General features: G+C 38.3%; 1 protein-coding gene across 1 annotated transcript in view; it reads left to right on the plus strand.

Moving 5' to 3' along the window:
• The window catches only part of PDZD8 (PDZ domain containing 8), a 108633-nt gene that overhangs the window by 27923 nt on the left and 57959 nt on the right, over positions 1–22751 (plus strand). Inside the window, exon 2 of the mRNA XM_011927804.1 lies at positions 12860–12982. Coding sequence (XP_011783194.1) covers positions 12860–12982 — 123 coding nt within the window. The remainder of the gene's footprint in view (positions 1–12859; positions 12983–22751) is intronic.

The following is a 22751-nucleotide window of genomic DNA, read 5'->3' on the forward strand; positions in this document are numbered from 1 at the left end:
GAAGCAAGAGTGTTTAATTCATTTTTAGGTACCAATATATGAACTGTGATAAAAGCAACAGCAAGTGATGTTGCTCAGGGAAGTTAGAGAAAGGAAACAGGAAGACAGAAACCACGTTGTTTTAGTATACAGAACAATTTTTCTAATTCTTCATTCTGGAAAATTTCACTTAAGAGTCAAGAAAATAGTTCAGTAAATGCTGCTGCCTGCCCCTTCACCCCCTCCCTCATCCTGCTTTGTAGCCGGTAATTAACTTAGGGCCACTCTTGTTCATCTATATCTTGCCACACACCTCTCCCCCGATTATTTCGAAACAAATTTATGTGTAACATCAATATGTCTTTTTAAAAAAAGTATAATCCCACTATCAAAGCTTTAAAAAGTAATCATTCTTTAACATCTAGCTTAGGATCATTTTTTCATATCCCCAAATTAGAAAACATCAAGGTGTAGATTCTCAGAAATGACTATTTCATAGTGTTCCTTATAATAAACTAGCATGGATTTTTATTAGAACAGAGAGAGAGTCATTGATCTTTTAACCACGTGGACTTGTTTACCCCTTCCTTCTGAAATATTGTGACTAATACGGGTCTTTCTTGGAGGACTAGGATGAGAAAGTTTGAGAGCCATCAAACTGCACTGGGAAGGTCATTCCCATTATTATCGATTTCCACTCTCTCTAGGACTCCAAGTCAGTATTAATAGAATTGCTGAACAATTTTATTGAGTTCTTTATATTTTACTCAGCATCATAACCTAGACAAAATAGTTTGGAAGACAAGAGGTACTGATTTAGATATCTAAAGTAAACTTAATAGAGAGCCCATGATTAACACTAGAATTTACTTTTTGTAAACCATTAAAAGTGAGATACTGTGATTTTATAGAAATTATACAGCTTTACAATGCAGATTAGGAAATGTGTTTTAGTAAAAGTGGCATTGTATTAGGACTTACTACAACCCCACTCCTGTGGCTCCACCCAGAAGCAATTTGGCACACTGGAGGACAGCTTCAACCCCCTATGAGTTCATCTCTGCCCCAACCAATCAGCCACAAGCACCTCTTACCTGGCCACCCCACTCCTTCCCCCAAACTGCCTTTGAAAAACCCCTCACCTACGAGCTTTGAATGAAGTAATTTGGGTACACATTTTATCTCCCCTGTGTTGTGGCCAGCCTTGTGTCTATTAAACCCTTTCTCTACTACAGTGCCACCATGGTCTGTCTTTATGCCGTGGGCAGGAAGAACCCCTCAGGTGGTTACAATACCTTGTAGTTTAAGAGATGCTGGCACATGAATTAGTTTTACTTCACCCTCTCATAGGTAACAAAAAGCATGTATTATTCCCCTCTTCCCTTTTTGAACAAGAAAATGAAGTTTAAGGAGATAAAAGACTTTTCCAATATCACCTGCTTTATCAATGATGAAGTTGGGACAACAATCTGTATTTATATATGATTCTAAGTTTTGTGTTCTTTTGTCTTCTTTTTTGTGTTCTTTTTTGTCTCCTTGACAAATCCTCATCTAACCTTTGCTTTAATATTTCTAGAGATAGAGGCTTGCTACTACATAATGAGAAAGCCATGTCCTTTTTTCACTAGCTCTAATTGTTACAAAGTTTTCTCATATTGATCTGAAAACTCGAGCAGATTTATCACTTGAGCAAGAACATGAAAGCTCAACTACAGTTAACAGTAGATCTAGACCTCTGCATATTTTTACATTGGGTTTGTAGTAAAACCTTTCTCTCTAAAGATCACAGTGTTTGCAAACAGTTTTACTGCTGCCATGTGATAGAGATGTCACCAGCTGGTATTCAGCATGCTTATAGAGCAAACTTGAAGAGACATCTTAAAATAAAACATATTTTAGATGTTACAAAAGGTTCTCTCAGATCTACACAGGAGAATTTAAATATATATTTTAAGTGTTAGTAAAGTAATGCACATTTAAAAATTGAACACGCCAAGTATAGTGGCTCACTCCTAGAATCCCAGCACTTTGGGAGGCCAAAGCAGGAGGATTGCTTGGACCCAGGAATTCAAGACCAGCCTGAGTAATATAGCAAGACCCCACCTCTACAAAAAATAAGTGGGTGTGGTGGCCTGCATCTGTAGTGCCAGCTACTTGGGATGCTGAGGCAAAAGGATTGCTTGAGCCCAGGAAGTCAAGGCTGTAGTGAACCATGATCACACCACTGCGTTCCAGCCTGGGCAATAGAGTAAGACCCCGTCTTCAAAAAAAGAAAAAAACATGTTTTTTCTTTACCCTTTTATTAAAATATAATTCACCACCTGAAAAGTGTACTAATCAGAAAATTCAGCTCCATGATTGTCTACAAAGTGAACAAACTCATGAAATCAGCATTCAAAACAAGCAACAGAGTATCACCAGCAACCAAGAAGCTCCTTATGTGCTACCTAGTCACTTACCTTACCCTCCTCTGCCTAAAAGTAACTACTATCCTGATTTCTAACACTATTTTTAGATTTTTTTGTGTTTGTTTTTTGCCTGATTTTGAACTTTGTATAAATTGAATCATACGGTATATACTCATTTTTGTTGTCTTTAGCTCAAGAGTAGTTTGTGAGATTAATCCATGTTGTTGCATATAGGTACACTTTGTTCATTATATTTGCTGTGGAGTATTCCACTGTGTGAATGTATTTCAGTCTGTCCATTTTTGTTGATGGGCAATGTTGTTATGAATATTCTTATATATGCCTTTTGGTGAACATTTGTGCACATTTCTCTTGGGTATATCAAGGAGTAGGATTGCAGAGTCATAGGATGGATCTCTACAGCCTTTGTAGATATTACTACAATTTTCAAAGTAGTTTTAATAGTTGAAACCAGCAGTTTCACATCCTCTCCAACATTTGGCATTGTTTGTCCTTTCATTTTACTTAATGCATGTAACTTAAAAATCAAAACAGAAGAACTTATAATGAAAATCAGCACTTGCCTCCCTAAACCCTTTACTTTTCTGCCCTAAACTAGACTGTTCAGAAGCAATCGTTTCTAACTATATATTCTCGCTTTGTCACCCAGGCTGGAGTACATTGTGGCACAATCTCTGCTCACTGCAAGCTCTGCCTCCCAGGTTCATGCCATTCTCCTGCCTCAGCCTCCCGAGTAGCTGGGACTACAGGCACCTGCCACTGTGCCCAGCTAATTTTTTTTGTGTTTTTAGTAGAGACGGGGTTTCACTGTGTTAGCCAGAATGGTATTGATCTCCTAACCTTGTGATCTGCCCGCCTCGGCCTCCCAAAGTTCTGGGATCACAGGCATGAGCCACTGTGCCCGGCCTATATATTTCTATTTTTAACAACTTTTAAGAGTCATTGGTTAAGAGCACAGATTCTGGGGCCGGGCGTAGTGCCTCACACCTGTAATCCCAGCACTTTGGGAGGCCGAGGCAGGTGGATCATGAGATCAGGGGTTCAATACCAGCCTGGCCAACATAGTGAAACCCCATCTCTACTAAAAATACAAAAATTAACTGAGCGTGGTGGCGGGCACCCGTAATTCCAGCTACTTGGGAGGCTGAGGCAGGAGAATAGCTTGAATCCGGGAAGCAGAGGTTGCAGTGAGCTAAGATCATGCCATTGCACTCCAGCCTGGGACAGAGCAAGACTCCGTCTAAAAAAAAAATTAAAAAAAAAAAAACCCACAGATTCTGGAGCTAGACTGTAGACTACCTAGATTCTTATTTTGGTTCTACAACTTGCTAGCTGTGTTTCCATGAGCAAGTTACTTAACCTCTCTGCGTCTTAGTTCCCTCATCTGCAAAATGGGGCTAACTATAGTGCCTATCTCATAAGAATTGTTTTGGGAATTAAGTTAATATAATGCCTTTCACATGCTAAGTATGTAATAAGTGTTAGCTATACTAACAATAATGGTGTTACCTCTGTATTACTAAACAGTATCATATAACTCTTCTTGAGTCAGAAGCTTTAGACAGTGACTATTGATTGGCTTCAGATGATAAAGGATTTCGCTAAGTAATATCCTCTCTCACCTTCTCTTTTGCCTTTTTTTGGATATAGTTATATTACTATTTTCCATTCATTCACTGACCTACATCTTTTTTTTTTTTCTTTTGAGACTGGGTCTTACTCTGTCATTCAGGCTGAAGTGCAGAGTTGTGATCTCAGCTTACTGCAGCTTCGATCTCCCAGGCTCAAGTGATCCTCCTGCCTCAGCCTCCAGTGTAGCTGGAACTACAGGGGCACACCACCATGCCCAGCTGATTTTTGTATTTTTTTGTAGAAATGGGGTTTGGCTATGTTGCCCAGGCTGGTCACGAACTCCTGAGCTCAAGCAAGTCGCCTGTCTCAGCCTCCCAAAGTGTTGGGATTTACAGGCATGAGCCACCACACCTAGCCATCCTTATTTTTATATAATTGATAACATGTTCTGTTTATAGTTAAGTCTTCCTTGGTCTGTGTTTTTACATTATTATGTCTATATAAGTACTGTTTATCTACACAACTGTCTTACATGCAGATTATGTTTCCTTCTCTATATTCCTGTTTCTTAACCTTAGTGCCATTCAAAGCAATATTTTTTTTCTTACCAAATTGCCTTACTCAGATTTTCAGAGTATTCCTTTCCCTTCTCATTCCTTCTGCCTCTCCTATTTATTTCCTCTTATTTCTCGAAGATTTCTTTCCTGGAGCTTTCATCACCTGCCCCAAATGGGTTTTCTCTTGGCTTGTCACATACCAGTCATCTGGGTTTAGGACATCATTGCTCTCTTGACTTAGATCCACTGTTTTTGGATCACTTTCTTCAGTCTTGCTTTATGCCTTTATTTTGTGGGCATGTATATTCATGTAACTTTTTAATAAAAGGATGTAGTCTTCAGCAAGCTTTTTGTTCTCCCTGAACTATGTGAAATGAGAAAATGATTTGAGATTCTTGCCTTAACATGTTATTGTGGGGATCAAATATAGTAATGTATGTAAAACTGTGAGCCTCCTTTGTCGGGCTCCTTCAGACTTGGTTTAGAACTTGTATTCCAGCAGAAAACAGGGTGGTAATCAACTCAGTCAAGGGACTGTAGATCAAGCTCCGGAGTTACATATGAGTTTTGTTATGGACTGAATTGTGCTCCCCTCAAAAATTAATAAAATATGTTGAAGCCCCAACCCTCAATGCAACTCTATTTGGGATAGGGCCTTTAACGAGGTGATCCGGGTTAATTAAATGAGATCGTAAAGATGAGCAGTAATCCGATAAAACCGGTTTCCTTATAAGAAGAGGGAGAGAGAACAGGAATATGCACATGGAGAAAAGGCTGTGAGAAGACACAGTGAGAAGGCAGCCATCACCAAGCCAAGGAGAAAGGCCTCACCAAAACCCAACCCTGTCTGTACCCTGATCTTCGACTTCCAGCCTCCAGAGCCACTCAGAGTTCTGTTGTGGAAGCCATCGCAGATTAACGCAAGTTCCAGTTTTGGCTCTAGCATTTATTAGGTGTGAGATCTCAAGACTGTTTCCTTATGTACAGTGTGCTGATACCTAGTTTGGAGGTTGTAAGGATTAAGTGAGCAAATAAAGTGCTTTGTACAGTCAGTATCTGGTTTGGTAGCCATTTAATAAATGTTTGTTTTTTGTAAGCATTAAAAGGGACTATAATTTGTTTTAACGGAGCAGTGCCACTTTATGATTTTATTATTTTATCAGGTAATTCTAACCAAACATTTATACATCAAAGCAGTGACAAGAAAAATTATTTCTGGGTAGTGGGGTTGTTGGTTTTCGTTTTAACAGCTAGGTTGAAATGTAATTCATATGCCGTACAGTTCACCTGTTTAAGCTTACAATTTAATTGGCTTTTAGTATATTCACATATATGTGCAGCCATCACCACAGTCAGTTTTAGAACATTTTTATCACCTCAGAAAGAAAACCCATAACCTTTAGCTGTCACCCTCCTAATCCCTCACCTACCCCAGGCCTAAATAACCTCTCATGTACTTTTCTGTCTTTATAAATTTTTCTATTCTGGATTTTCATATGAATGGAACTGTATAATATCTGACCCTTGTGGCTTCAGGACATACTGGCTGCGTGTTTTATTTCTTGGAATATTTTTTTCTACTCTTGCCTCTTTTCTCTCCTTCTGGTTCTCCCATTATGTGTTTCACTAGTTCTTATTCCAGTTCGTACCTACTGTTATGAGTCCCTCTGTAATTTTTTAATTTCACTTATTATACTTGTTGACTACAGAATTTCCTTTTTTTTTTTTTTTTTGGTCCACAAAAAGAGTCAAACTGTAAAATATTTGAAGTTACTTATTCTGAGTCAAATAGGAGTGATGTGGCCTGCGACACAGCTCTCAGGAGGTCTTGCGAACATGTGCCCAAGGTGATCAGGGGTGCAGCTTGGTTTTATACATTTCAGGGAGACATGAGACTTCAATCAAATACATTTAAGAAATATATTGATTTGATCCAGAAAGGCAGGACAACTCGAGGGAGGCGTCTTCCAACTTACAGGTAGATTTTAAAATTTTCTGGTTGATGGTTGAGTTTATCTAAAACCTGGGATCAATAGAAAGGAATGTCTGGATTAAGATCAAGAATTGTGGAGACCAACGTTATTTATTGCAGAGGAAGCCTTCAGGTAGTAGGCTTCAGAGAGAACAGGTTGTAAAACGTTTCTTATCAGACTTAAAGCAGGTAGTAGGCTTCAGAGAGAATAGGTTGTAAAACGTTTCTTATCAGACTTAAAGTCTGTGTCCATGTTAATGCTGGAGGGGTATGATGAGGCCTGTCCTGTCTGTGTTGATGTTAATGAAATGGCTCCATTGTCTGGGGTATATACCCTGGTTCTTGGTCTGGTGGAGAAAGAACTCAGGACATGGACACACAAGAGGGGTGGGTTTAGAAGAGGAAAGTTTAATAGAAAAAGAAAAGAGAGAGAAAAAGCTTCCTCATGCTGAGAAAGCGGGTTGCCCAAAAGAGGGTCTCTGATTTACGGTGGAAAGCAATCAGTTTTGTACAGAGGCTTGAGGGGGTAGTGATTGATTTACATAGGGCTCAGGGGATTGGGTTGACCAGGTATGCTACTTACTTAGTCCCTAAAAGACTGACCCTCTCACCCTAGTCTTTTATTATACAAATGAGGCCTCCACCTGGCAGCAGCCACGATGCCTGTACATGGTTTTACCAGGAGGCTGCCATGAGACCCTAAAAGTGGTGACAAGGAAAAGAGGGCAGGAGAGAAGGAAAAGAGGGCAGGAAACACCATATTGAATGTACCTGGCTTCCAGGTACAGCTGCATTTATGTATAAAATCTCCTAGTTTGTATATTATACCTGACTTCTGTGGCTGCTTTCTGTTAGAGAAGAAATGGTTTGGGAGCTGCTTTTTATTAAAGGAAAATTCCACTGAGAATTTTCACCCTTTCTAACTGCCTAAAAATTACTTATGAATAACTTCTGTATTATTAGTGCTGGAAGGGTGTAATGAGGCATCTCTGGCATGTCCGATTCCCATTTGCCATCGTGGCTTGAACCATTCTTTTAGATTAAATTTTAAGAGTGCCCTGGCTGAGGAGGAAGTCCAATCAGATGGTTGGGGGGGCCTTAGAATTTTATTTTTGGTTCATAGTTTATTTTTTTTTTTTTTTACAATTCCTGTCTCTTTATTGGTATGCTTTATTTAATGTAACATTGTCATAATACCTCCCTATAGTGGTTTTTTTTTTTTTTTTTTGGACAGAGTTTCGCGCTTGTTGCCCAGGCTGGAGTGCGATCTCAGTTCACTTCTACCTCCGCCTCCCAGGTTCAAGCGATTCTCCTATCTCAGCCTCCCGAGTATCTGGGATTACAGGCATGTGACACCACGCCTGGGTTAATTTTTATATTTTTAGTAGAGACAGGATTTCATCATATTGGTCAGGCTGGTCTCGAACTCCTGACCTCAGGTGATCTGCCCGCCTCAGCCTCCCAAAATGCTGGGATTACAGGCATGAGCCACCACGCCTGGCCGAACCCCAATAGCCGAACCCCCCCTCTAGTTATTTAATCATGTCTTGTTCCATGAACATATTTATGGAGACAAATTTAACATCGACACAGACTTTAAGTCTGATAAGAAACGTTTTACAACCTATTCTCTGAAGCCTACTACCTGAAGGCTTCCTCTGTAAATAAGAACTTTGGTCTCCACAAATTTTGAGTCTTTTTCTGTTAAGTCTAACATCTGGTCCCTCTCACAGGTAGTGTGTGTGTGTTTTTTTTGTTTTGTTTTGTTTTGTTTTTGTTTTTTGCTGTATAGGTCGTACTTTTCTGTTTCTTTGTATGTCTCAAAACTTTTTCTTGCAAACCAGACACTTTAGATAATATATTGTAGCAACCTTAGATACTGGTCTCCCCTTACCCAGAGCTTGATAATTTGCTTATCTGTTTTTAGGTTGGCTGCCTGGATTATTTTAGTACAGTACACCCACCCAACTCACCCCCTCCCCACCACTAGTGTTAACTCTCTTGTTGCTTTTAATAGCACCCAGGGGTGTAACTTGTTCTACAAACTGTCCCAATCAAGTTGTGCCTCCTTCAGGAATAGTTTCCTTGGTTAAGTGTTTGATACTTGCTCTCACCCTAGGAGGGCTCCTCCCAGCTATCTTATTTCCTGTTTCTCTACTAGGAGCACAGCAGCCTGCAGCCTAGGATATGTCTTCCTTAAATCCTTGAAGGAAGACATGCGCTTTTCACCACCACCTCCATTGTTCTTGATAGTACCTTTAGGTTTGAGCTTCTTCACAGACTATTGTAAATGAAATTAATTCCTTTGGGAAGAGATTGGGAGAATCTGTTTTCTGACCTGCCTCTCCCTCTCCTTTTCCCCTTAGCGAAATAATCAGAACCAGGTCTCTGGAGCCAGGGGTGAAGATGGCCATAGGCTTCTCTCTAGGTGATACCACAACTATAGGAGCTGAGTGCTAGATTGGGCATGGAGTAGCCTGAGGTCCTCTTGGCTTGCCTTTTCCGCTATGGAACCACTTCCTCATGAGCCAGTGCAAGACAGTCAGGGCTCCAGTATTCTCAATGTTCTGTGCCCAAGGTAGACCCTCCATTCCATGAGTGGGGGCTGGGTCAATGAAGGAAGCCCCCCCACCGTTGACCGAACTTGCCTGGAAGTAACAGGTGACTGGAGGCTGGATGAGAAGTGTTCCTATCCTCCTCCTCCTCCTCCTCCTCCTCCTCCCAGGGAGAAAGCTCACCAAATGAGAGCTGTGGGATGAGGGAGCCCTGTGTTCATGGCAGTAGAAGTCTAGCGTGGAGTGGCCTGGCGCGGTGGCTCACACCTGTAATCCCAGCACTTTGGGAGACTGACACAGGCGGATCACAAGGTCAGGAGATTGAGATCATCCTGGCTAACACGGTGAAACCCCGTCTCTGCTAAAAATACAAAAAAATAGCTGGGTGTGGTGACGGGCGCCTGTAGTCCCAGCTACTCGGGAGGCTGAGGCAGGAGAATAGCGTGAACCTGGGAGGCGGAGCTTGCAGTGAACCAAGATCATGCCACTGCACTCCAGCCTGGGTGACAGATCAAGACTCCGTCTCAAAAAATAAAAATAAAAAATAAAAAATAAGTCTAGCGTGTAGTCTCTGCCACCCTGAGCTTGTTGGGGAAACAGGGTTCAAACACTACAGACTTGACTTTCTTGTCAAATTTTCGTAGATTTTCTTAAGTAGATTTTAAAACTTTGCTGTTTGCTCTTAAGACCATTTCCAGAGACTGTAAATGTTTTGGTTTAAAATAATTTTCACCAGTTTCACTGGGGAGCAGATCAGCAGGGCTCTTCATACTGTCATCCTTAAAGTCGATCTTCCTAGTTTGGGTTTTTAAGTTTTCTACAGGAGGAAGTACAGGTAGTTTGTTAAGACTATTTTTGGGGGAAGCCTGAGTGAAAAAACTGACATTTTTGAGTTAATAGGTTCATTAGGAAATAAAGACTAATGGATTTTGAAGAAAGATCATATGATGGAATAGGAAGATAAAAGAAAGTGATAGAGGTAGCCTGCTTCATTGTTTGGATTCTTTATGGGTTTGGGATACTTAAAGACTTGGACTTAAAAGTTCTGAAAACCAAATGTTCTTAGAGAATTTTAATGTGTGGATTCTATTTATTGGCTTGCCGAACATGTTCATGCTTTATCCCACCGTATAGTATATTCATTTAAAATGGAAGACATTGTTCTGATTTCAAATTATTTTTGTGCATAAACGCTCTTAGCAAAACCCCCTGTTAGACTTTATTCCATATAACATTCAACTCATACTCCTGTGAGAAATTTTTTAATTGAATTTTGACTTTATATTTGACAAGAAAAGCTGGTTCTTAGAGCAGTTGTGATTTAGCTAACTTGGATTATTAAATTCCAAGTTTCTAGTATATATGATGATTATAATTTTTTGCAAAGTAACAGAGGTATATGTTTTTCAGGAGTCATAAGGACTGTGTTAAAAGCACCCAGCTACAATATTATATTGATATAAATTTAGCTACTATTTTTTTTCCCTCTAAAAATTTGGTGCCAGTCTGTCTGAATCAAATGACTTCAAATGCAAATTAGTGTTTTAGTTGGGAGAAACTGAGGGGGCTTTCTGCTTTCCATACTAATTTAGAAACAGGAGAAAAGCAATGAGCATTGCCTGTGTCCCTACTTAACGTTTCCTTAAATTTTTTTTCTTTAATCTTATTTACTGGGAAAGCATAAAACAGCATTTAACCCCCTCTATTACTATCTTTCAGTATAAACTATAGTAGGCTATTGATATTTTCTAAGTGTTTATTTCACTTTTAGTGTTAACTGTTTGTAAATCAGTGTAACACATACTCAGATCCTGATAATGTGTGAAACATCCTGTCAGGTATGTGATGGATGCAGAGAATTGTGAGACTAAGTCATATTTGACATTTTAAGGCATAAATGCACAGCAGTTTAGAAGACTGCAAGATAGAGAAGAAAGCAGCATGTATGGCAGAGTGTGAAAGAGGGGAGGATTTGAAGAGGCTTTGAGGAATCTGGGAAAACCTCCAGTTGGTATGAAAGGCCTGAAGGCAGGAATATTCATTGTGTCTTCTGGGCATATGAGGTGACTTTCTAGATTGGAATGTTTATATTAAGGTAATACGTGATTAGAAAGATTAATTGTGGGCTGGATGTGGTGGCTCAGGCCTGTAATCCCAGCACTTTGGAAGGCCATGTGGGAGGCCGAGGCGGGCAGATCACTTGAGGTCAGTAGTTCAAGACTGGTCTGGCCAACATGGCAAAACCCCATCTCTACTAAAAATACAAAAATCATCCAGGTGTACTGGTGCATGCCTGTAATCCCAGCCACTTGGGAGGCTGAGGCAAGAGAATACCTTGAACCAAGGAGGCAGAGGTTGCAGTGAGCCAAGACCGTGCCACTGCACTCCAAGCTTGGGCGACAGAGTAAGACCCTGTCTCAAGAAAAAGTAAAAATAAAAAAGGAAGATTAATTGTGGTGGACCTTAAATGTAAAACCAAGAACTTGTGACCATGTATGTGTCTATATCTGTGTGTGTGGTCAGTAAGAAGTCACTAAAACTTTCTGAGCAAGTAGATATCATGGCAAGTGACAATGTGTAGGGTGAATTGAAAACCACAGGGCTTTAAGCCCAATTTTCTTTCATTTTCTTTTTCTTTAGCTTTAATGGAGGAGTATGATTTGTGTTTGAAATTACAAGTTTTTTAAAACCTACAGTTTATAACTCAGCACAAACTTCTCCATAAAAACAACAATATTAGTGATGAGCATATGAATGCCTGAATAATTCATAGGTAAACTGAGGTTTTATGTAGTTGAACTTTGGAATCAGACTACCTTGAATTCTGGTTTTGCCATTCACTTTGTAAAACTGAACAAACTTGTTAACCTTCCTAAGCTTCATTCTTTTCATCTGGCGAGAGGAGCCAATAATATTGCCCTCTTCAGGGTTGTGAGCATTAAATAAGATAATGCATGTATAAAGCACTTAGCATACTGCCTGGCAATTAGTAAACATCTCTGATGAATACCTCTGCTGTGTTAATTGTTGTTAATGTTGCTATTACAGTGATCTTTATCATGTACTAATCACTGTCTATTATAGACAGCTCTCTGTATTTGTGGGTTCCACATTCATGGGTTCCACATCCATGGATTCAAACAACTGTGGATTGAAAATATTTTTTAAAAATTTCATCTACACTGAACATGTACAGACTTTTTTCCTTGTCATTATTCTCTGAACAATATAGTCTTAACAACTATTTACATAGCATTTACATTGCATTAGTTATTATAGGTAATCTAGAGATGATTCAAAACATATTGGAGAATGTGCATAATACATATACTGGGCCATTTTATATTACAGACTTGAGCATCCTTGGATTTTGGTATCCTTGGGAAGTACTGGAACCAATCCCCCATGGATACTAAGGGGACTGTATATTATTTCCATGAAACATGCATTCTGAATTTTGATCTTGTACTGTAGGAACACTTTCCATCAGGTTCACAGTCTCTCTCCTGCCTCACCTAAACTTCATGGCCTACTTGCTGCCTCTAGATTTTTCTTTTTTTTGTTCTCTCTTGCCTTATCAATGGGAGCATACCAAAAAACCAAGACTTATGGGTGCCATAGCGAAGGCACCATTTGCTGCCAGTTATGGGGGAGTGTGGTAAGCTTTGATTTTGTAGAGCACATGTAGTATTAGGTGTTCATTTTGCTTTGTGTTTTTGTACAGGTGGGTTTTGTTATGCTTTAAACTGTGGTGTTTATTATTCAGACATTTAGACTTATCTTTACTTTTGTCAGGTTTAAGCCGTTTTTTCCATACCAGACCTTGCAAGGATTTGAAGAAGATGAAGAGCATATCCATATACAACAATGGGCACTTACTGAAGGCCGTCTTAAAGTTACATTGTTAGAATGTAGCAGGTATGTTCTTTGTTTTGTCATTACTAAGTTATGGGGAAAACAGTGCAGTGAAAATGTTCCTAAGCAGTATTTGTGTTGTGTGTTCATTTAAATTGTATTATTTGCCTGTAAATTCTTTAACTGTAAATTTAATATCATAAAAGTAGTCCTGGCCGGGCGCGGTGGCTCAAGCCTGTAATCCCAGCACTTTGGGAGGCCGAGACGGGTGGATCACGAGGTCAGGAAATCGAGACCATCCTGGCTAACACGGTGAAACCCCGTCTCTACTAAAAAATACAAAAAAACTAGCCGGGCGAGGTGGCGGGCGCCTGTAGTCCCAGCTACTCGGGAGACTGAGGCAGGAGAATGGCGTGAACCTGGGAGGCGGAGCTTGCAGTGAGCTGAGATCCAGCCACTGCACTCCAGCCTGGGCGACAGAGTGAGACTCCGTCTCAAAAAAAAAAAAAAAAGTAGTCCTTTCTGACTTTAACAAATATAAATCATATTTTAGAAAGTGCTTTAATGGAGGGAGGGGCATTTATTCTGTAGTCATTCCAACACTCTTTAGATGCATAATGCTCTGTTGGCTTATTTTTAACTTATTCTACCTACTGGGGAGCTGTTCCTATGTTAAAGAGAAAATTACTCAATGATACTTGTTAAAGCACAGTAAGGAAGTCTTTATTCAGGACCGTTGTGATAAGTATAGCAGCCACTGCAGTGAGATCTTGAAGTGGGTGACAGATTGGGCTCAACTCTGAATACAGCATGGGCAGGTGGAAATTTATAGCCAAGAAGCAATGTGGGATCAGTGGATTGAAACTTACTAAGAGGAAACATCAAGGGTAAAGGGGATTCTGGCTAAACCAACCTAGCAGGATTCTTGCTAAAAAAGTCCAGGGTGATCAGACATCATGGAGGATGGTAAAGGACAATCAGATATAAAGAATAGGGGTTTCTTGCTAAACTGACTTAGCAGAGTTCTTTGCTAAAACTGGACAGATGGGCCTAGCAGAAGGTTCAAAAACCTCAACAAAGTTTGGCCTGGCAAAGAATCTTTGTCACCTAGCAAAACGGTTTTGAGAATTGTTTGTGATAATTGGAAACACTCAGGAAAGCTGCAAAACTAGACTTTGAACCACTGTGGCTTTTTAGCGTTTTAGAACTGGAAGAGATCTCAGAAATAATCTTGCCTACCCTCCTTGTTTTACTTTGCCAGCACCAAAGTTTAAGCTATATTCATATCTTGCTTGAACTACTTACTATACTAGCCTTCATATCTCCTAGTCTGCTGGTCCCCAAAATAACAACCAGCATGATCTTTTCAAAATGCAAATCTAATTGTCAGTCTCCTACTTAAAACTCTTTAACCGCTTCCTCATTACTCTTAGGATGTGAACCCAAATCCTCACCATGACACACAGGTTCCTCTTAACTCTCTAGCTTCAGTCTCACCATCCTCCACCCAGCCCCTCATTCATAGTGCTTCAGCTACATAGGCCTTCCCAAGGCAAGGGGTTGGCAGACTTTTTCTCTAAGGGGCCAGATAGTACATTTTAGGCTGTGATTCACATGGTCTCTGTTGCAGCTATACAACTCTGCCTTGCAGTACAGAAGCAGTCACAGATAATGTGTAAATGAATGAATGTGGCTGTGTGCCAGTAAAACTTTGTATATGAATTTCATAATTTTCATATGGTATAAAATATTCTTTTGATACTTTTCAACCATTTAAAAACATAAAAACCACTGGTAGCCCACAGGTTATACAAAACAGGCAGTGGACTGAATTTAGACCATGAGCTGTAGTTTGCCATTCCCTACTTAAATATTTTAAAGCACCAAGTCCATCACGTTGACTAGCTGCTGCTTTCTCTGCTCCATGAAGCCAACCTTTATTGGTTTGGCTCAAAAGCTACCTTCTTAATGTCTCTCCTGATCATTCCAAGTACAAGTATACTATCCTCGGGCTACATTTTTATGACACTTGTTTGTACCACTTACTTGGTACCTATGACTTTTATTTTTATTTCCAACCCATAATACAATTAAGTACTTGAGAACACAGGTTATATTTTATATCTAATACATTTGTATCCTTGGTAATAGGTTAGTTTTGAATATACTAATAATATACTTAATCTTTTTTGTTATTGTTGTTAAGTCCAGGGTGACTCAGGATTGTGTATCATTATGTTAGAAAGCCTGGTAGACAAAAAAATCCCTTTTTTTAAAAAAAATTTAAAAAAAGACGAAATATGTTGTCTATTTTGTAAAAGGAACTGCACTGTATAGTAAAATAGATATAATAGATACTATGCTAGGTATTTAGAAAATACTAATTCATTTGTTTTAGTGTTGCTGGTAAGGTTAGGTATTGATTATATGTCTGTTAGCTTGTAGCTATTTAACCACTAGCTTTGGTGTCAGCTTTGCTCACCACATTTTTGCTTTACCTGCAGTACTGCTCACTTAAAGCCTTGCTACAGGAATCAAAGACTGCATGTAAGGCATTGAGAAAGTATAGCCAGACATTCTTTAGGTCATGTTAAATTGAGATAAATGAAAAGAAAAGCATTAGAATGTGTGAAGTACCTGTAACCAACTTTATTTTAATAAGGAACTGTGTAATAAATCTCTGAAAGGATAAGTGGGGAACCAATAAGAAGTTTTATAGGGTATACAGGGAAGGAACTGGGTTGATGATGATGGACAGGGGTCGAGGTGATAGCCCAACTATTCCCTATAAACTTGTTTATGTTGTTTTACTTATCACCTGGTCAAAAAATTAAGGTCCAGTATTTTTAGAGAGTACATAATTAGGCTGAAGGGAAAAACATGGAAAAATAGTTTTTTTAATGTCTGTTCTTAAGTTATATAACTATCGGCTTAGGTTATATAGCCAGCACCTTTCCCCAAGTGGTAGATTCATCTCAGGAACAAGTACACTAAAGAGATTTCCTTGCACCATTTTTACAAATCCAAGCATGTGAAAGTTACTCAGTGTTGTGGTGCTGTGTTATTGTTTACATAGTTTAAGGATTATTTGTTTACGAAGGAGAGAATAAGTCTCAACTCATTCCTGCTTTTTTGTCTTCGTATTAAGTCCTAACATTCCGTTAAAAACTTACATTATTGTTTTTCTTGTAAACTTTTTTCTTAGGATAAAAACAGAAAACTCTGTTCAGGTAGATTTTAAGTTTATAGGATTCAAACTAAAGAGAACGTATTACTGTAACCTAAGCATTTTTATTTCAATTGTTAACCTCATTTGAATATAAATTCAGCTTGTGTGTTTTATTCTAATTCCTGAAACAAAAAGAAGCACTAGAGAAAATGAAAGCACACATAACAGTGCTTTCTTTTCGGAAAAAGGACCCAAAAAAATGCTTATTACTTCATTTAAAGTGGAATAACATAGACTTTTGAGTTATAGAAAGCACTGAATTCAGTCTAGCCATATGCCCTTATGTAGTGTCACTAGGCAAGTTACACATCTGTAAAATGGGCAAGGGAGCTACCTTGCTGGTAATTGTAATCAGAGATAGGTAACTCCCCACAGTGCCTACCACATAGGGCGCCTACAGTAGATGTAGCTTCTATTATTATGTCTCAAGATAATCATTGCAGTGTCTGTGAAGAAAAAATATTTAAACAACGCATTTTTTTCTTGCATATTTGTTTGTGAGAATTGGAATTTGAATTTTATTATTTTAAAAAGGTCTTAAAGTTCTTTCCTAATTATCTGAAATACTGTTTTGCATTTCCCAATTAATACTTGAGGGTGGAAAGGCAGTATTATGTGTAAACATTGGTTTTCACAGTTTGCTTTTGTCAAGTATTTTTTAAAAAGCAATCATTCTGAACAATCGCATGTTTTTTTGAGTTGATGAAAGCTGATTTTTTTTAACCACAGATGAATGCAATGGCTGTTTGTGGTACTGCTATTAGGTGAAATTATTTCACATTAGTATTGCAATCATATTGTTAAGATGATTTTTACATTTATAATTTATAGTCTATCTTATATCTTAAAGGATAGAAGATACTTGAGGTATTTTGCAAAGAAAACATGTAACCATGTGTATTTAAGCAGAAGATATGTTAGATCAAAAACATGGAAAAGAGATCAATTTTCTGGCAGCTAAGGCAACAAAGGAAACTTGATGGATTAGTTAGATCTTTCTTTTTTTTTTTTTTTTTTTCTGGAGTCTCACTGTAGCCCAGGCTGGAGTGCAGTGGCAGAGTCTTGGCTCACTGCAAGCTCCGCCTCCTGGGTTCATGCCATTCTTCTGCCTCAGCCTCCCAAGTAGCTGGGACTACAGGCACCCGCCACCATGCCTGGCTAATTCTTTGTATTTTTAGTAGAGAAGGGGTTTCACCGTGTTAGCCAGGATGGCCTCAATCTCCTGACCTCGTGATCCGCCCACTTCGGCCTCTGAAAGTGCTGGGATTACAGGCGTGAGCCACCGCCCCTGGCCAGATCTTACTTTCATTTCTTAAACAATTGATTTGTTTTAAAAACTTAAAGTTTACAAAATATACGTATTTTGAAAATATGCATACATTGTAAAATGGCTAAATCAAGCTAATTAACATATGCATCACCTCACATACACTTAGGTCTTATTTTCTGATAAACTGTGCATGTTCTTTAGGAGAAAAATTCTGACTCCAAATTCTAAGAGGGATTTTTCATGGATCTTTATGTAAAAGACATTGAATAATGTAGTGAATACTTTTTTGGGAGCTAATATTATCAACCAGTTACAATTTAAAAAAACAAATAAGATTATAGTCAGTGAAGGCAAGGGCTATAAAATTTTGTTGTATGTGAGAGTACTATACTCCAAAGCAGTATATTTAGTCTAGCTTGTACTTATTATAAGTAGAAGGAGATTCTAATTAAGGTTATTTCTTTACTGAGTTACACTCATGCTATTGTAAAGCCTTTATTTTCTCAACAGTTTCTAGGGTGTTTTGTCTCACTGGATTTCAAAATTACATCTTTTTTTTTTTTTTTTAAGTTTTAAATGTTAATTATAACACAAATACAGAAAACCACAGCAGTTGACATTCTATTCTGTTACCAAGAGTCTTCCCTTATTCTTAGTTTATTGTCACCATTGACCCATGAATTTTTATTTTTCTCAATGGTTATAATTCTTTACTGTCCTTAATTATTTTGGTGTCTAAATTGTCTCAGATTTGGCCAGTAGGAACCCCCTCAAGATGGATCCTGTGTGTGATGTGACCCCATCTTTTTTTTTCTTTTTTTTGAGACTTCATTATTTTCTGATTTAACAAGCTGTTCTGCATTTATCTTCTGTCTTCTCTGGCACGGTCCCAGAACCAACTATTTTTCCAAAGAACCCCAATTCTTTTTATTTTTAGCTGAGACTACAGGCATGTACCACCATGACTAGCTGCCTAGTTCATTTTAGTAAAGGATGGTATTATTAATAGAAACCAAGATCTGAATGTTGGGTGTGTTTATTGCTACTTTATATATTCATAGACCTCTTCAGAGGACAGTTAGGAAATACATTCATGTATCAGTACTTATACATGCATACACACACGTAATTTAGAAGTCATGAGTTCACCCAATACAGGTTGAGCAACCTTGATCTGAAAAATTTGAACTCCAAAATGCTCTAGAATCTGAGTGTTTTTCAGTGCTGACATGATGCCACAAGTGGAAAATACACACCTGACACCTTTGCTTTCTGATGGTTCACTGTACACAAACTTGGTTTCATGTAGGAAACAATATTTTTGTATAAAATTACCTTCAGGCTATAAAGTGTATATGAAACAAATTAATTTTGTGTTTAGACTTGGGTCTCATCTTCAAGATATCTCATTAAATATAAGCAAATATTCCAAAATCTGAAACACTCCTGGTCCTAAGCATTTTGGATAAAGAATGCTCAAACCTGTACCTCCAATTCTAGTTCATCCTTATGGAATTATTCCTTGCTTTGGTTCTTCCCCCAATTCTTACTTCATGGCACTCAGCAACATCAGCACTTTTATTCATTTGCTCAATCCTATAATAATCTTAATTAGTTTCAGAATTGCATTGTTCATACAAGTACAAAAAACATACTACAAGGAGTTCAGGATTCCTTTGTTATTCTCCCTGACGCTGCCCAAGATTGAGGGAATGTGAGGTCAAGTACTGTGTTCTTAAATTATTTAGATTTCTTTTTTCCTTTTCGGTGTGATTATGGTGTTCATTTAAAGTATAGTTGGGTTTATTTGTTTCAGATTTAGTCTCCCCCCACTCCTGCTTTTCTTCATCCTTCCTGATTTTTGCTTTTAAATATGTAGAGTATTAACATGCTTCTCCAAACCCAGAACTATACAAAAAGATAATACAGATGGTATATAGGTTATTAAACCATCAGTGGTGTTATTTTTGCCTTAAACTGTTACCTGTCCTTTAAAGAAATTAAAAGAAAAACAAATTTTTGTAGTGGTGGGTTGTTTTTACATTTACTGTATATTTACCATTTCTGTTGCCCTTTTTTTCTTCTTTTGTGTCAAAATTGTCATCTGGCATTCCTTCCCTTTACCCTGCAGAACTTCTTTTAGCACTTCTTGTTATGTAGGTCTGCTGGCTACAAATTGTCTCATTTTTTGCTTACCTGGAAATTTACTTTCCTTTCATCTGTTCCTTCAGCACTTTGGCTCTGTCAATCCCATATTCTGATGAGAAGTTAGCAACTTGTTTTATTCTTCCTCCATATGTAACATGTTGTTTTTCTCTGGCTGCTTTCCAACGTTTTACTTTATGTTTGGCTGTCAGCACTTAGACCATGTCTAGGGGAGCTTTCTTTGTGTTTTTTCCTGCTTCCATTTCAGTTAGCTTCTTGGACATACGAATTAGTGTTTGCAACCAAATTTGGGGGCTTGGGCTACTCTTATTTTTTCAATTGTTTTGGCCTTTTTTTCCACCTCTCTTATTCTAGATTACATATTATGTTGGCCTGTTTCATTTTCCCATAGGTCCCCTGAGGTTTGGTTTGTTTGCTTGTTTATTTCTTTAAATTCTTTTTCTCTGTATACTTTGGATTGAGTAATTCACATGATCTAATTTCAAGTTCACTGAGTCTTCTATCTCCAGTTTTCTGTTGAGCTCATCTAGTGAATTTTTAATCTTGTTCATTATACTTTTTGGCTCTAGAATTTCTGTTTTGTATAGTTCTCATTTCTATGTTGATATTTCCTATCTGTTCACTCATTATATTTTCCTTTAATTCTTTGAACAAATGTTCTGTCAGTTTATATATATATGTATAATTGCTGCATTGCAGCCTCGATCTGCTAAATCTAACATCTGAGCACATCAGGAGTCTGTTTTGTTTTGTTTTGAGACAGGGTCTTGCTTTGTCACCCAGGCTGGCGTGCAGTTACATGATCATGCCTCTTCACAGCCTTGACCTCCTGGGCTCAAGCGATCCTCCTGCCTCAGCCTCCCAAGTAGCTGGGACCACAGGCATGTGCCACCAACACCTGGCTAATTTTTTGTATTTTTAGTAGAGAAAGGGTTTCATCCTGTTGCTTAGGCTAGTCACAAACTCCTGGGTTGAAGCAGCCCACCCGCCTCAACCTCCCAAAGTGTTGGGATTACAGGCATGAAACCCTGTGCCCTGCCTGCAGCTGCAGTTTTTTGATAATTGAAATATTAAACTCAAAGCAGGCTTCTGTCTACATTTGGAAGGTTTTCATTGTCTTTAAATGTGATTAAAAAAATTTTTTTATCCAGTTTTTATAATTACACTCTGTGGAAGAATTTGAGTGACTACTTCACTGCTGTTAAAATGTTGGCCACCTCATTTTGTTGTACATGTTGTTGAATTTTGCTTTTGTTTTCCTCATTGCTTTTTGTCCTTTTATGGGGGGGTTTTGGGGAGACTTAGAACGGTGCCACCACTCTTGACATCATTCTAGAACCCGAAATACATAGTTTTACATTGATCTTTTAAGGCAAAGAAAATCATTTAATTATGTGATTAAATTCTTTTTTAGTGTTGTCACCTGGTCTTGATTAACATATTAGGTGTGAAGCATTTTCAAGGTAGAAGTTTGACAGAAGAGAGAAATAGGGAATTAATCCTTTAAATAGCATTATGTTCATATTTTAAAGTGAAATGTTTAGTTCTGTAGGGAAGGCTGTTAATATTATGAACTTTTGAAATTCATTTACAAGAGGAGCTGTTTTAGGAGTTATAACTTCAAAATTTTTCCAGTTTGCATTTGTCTGTGAATCCCGTTTATTTTAGCATTGAGTTTGATTAAATTTATTTTGTTATTTTGGCTTGAGTATAACTTAAAAAAATCCTTCTGAAGCAAATAAGGCTAAATAATAATATTTACTTTTTTCCTGAGTAGTTAGTATGTGGGTGCTTCTTTTATTACCTGCCTTTATTTTAATGTTTTGACTTTTTTTTTAAGGAAAAATGGCTAAATCTGAAGATATTTGGGGCATAGCTCTACAAATAATTGTATTATTAGTTGTACTTATTTATTATCTGCAATATGTAGGTACGTTACTGCATTTATTCTTTCCAGCTCTCAGAGCATCTTTACAAGATTAGTGTTATTATATCCATTTTATGAATGAACTGAGATCCACAAGTTACTTGCTCAGTACCACTGGAATTTGAATCTAGTTTTGTCTAACTCCAGAGTTCCTCAGTCTTTCTGTTATCTTATTCTGCCTCCATATCCTTTTTTTTTTTTTTTGAGACAGAGTCCGCCCTGCTGCCCAGGCTGGAGTGCAATGGTGCAATCTCCGCCCACCACAACCTCTGCCTCCCGAGTTCAAGTGATTCCCCTGCCTCAGCTTCTCAAATAGCTGGGATTACAGGCACCAGCCACCACACCCACCTAATTTTTGTATTTTTAGTAGAGACGGGGGTTTCATCTTGTTGGCCAGGCTGGTCTCAAACTCCTGACCTCAAGTGATCTGCCTGTGTTGGCCCCACAAAGTGCTGGGATTACAGGCGTGAGCCACCACACCTGGCCCATATCCTTTTTCAAAAAAACCTTACAGAGGCCAGGCGCGATGATTCACGCCTGTAATCCCAGCACTTTGGGAGGCCGAGGTGGGCGGATCACCTGATGTCGGGAGTTGAGACCAGCCTGATCAACATGGAGAAACCCGGTCTCTACTAAAAATACAAAACTGAGCCGGGCGTGGTGGCGCATGCCTGTAATTCCAGTTAATCGGGAGGCTGAGGCAGGATAATCACTTGAACCCAGGAGGCGGAGGTTGCGGTGAGCCAAGATGGCGCCATTGCACTCCAGCTTGGGCAACAAGAGTAGAACTCCGTCTCAAAAAAAAACTTACAGAATAAAAATTATTTTGGTTCTGAAAACTTTTAGAAGTGTCGGTTTTGGAAATTTTTAACATTTTTTAGGGGAGCGCATTATTTTTAAAATAAATTATCTTTTCAGAAAGATCCAGGGATGCAGAGTGCATATAATGAAGTATTTTTTAGTTGAAGGCTGAAGTTCTGTTTTGTTTTTTTTTTTCTTGGAGGAAGCGATGAGGAAATTAGCTCAAGCATAAGACATTTAAATTTGTATAAAGGAAAAGTTGCACTCAAAATGAATGCTTTTGAAAATCAGAAGGAATTACTTGAAATTGTTGCTGAATATTATTCCTCCAAGCAAGTCTTTTTTTTTTTTTTTAATTTTATTATTATACTTTAAGTTCTAGGGTACGTGTGTACAACGTGCAGGTTTGTTACATATGTATACTTACAAAATAAGTGGT

Source organism: Colobus angolensis, unplaced genomic scaffold (genome assembly GCF_000951035.1).
Source record: "Colobus angolensis palliatus isolate OR3802 unplaced genomic scaffold, Cang.pa_1.0 Scaffold75, whole genome shotgun sequence".
Taxonomy (NCBI): domain Eukaryota; kingdom Metazoa; phylum Chordata; class Mammalia; order Primates; family Cercopithecidae; genus Colobus; species Colobus angolensis.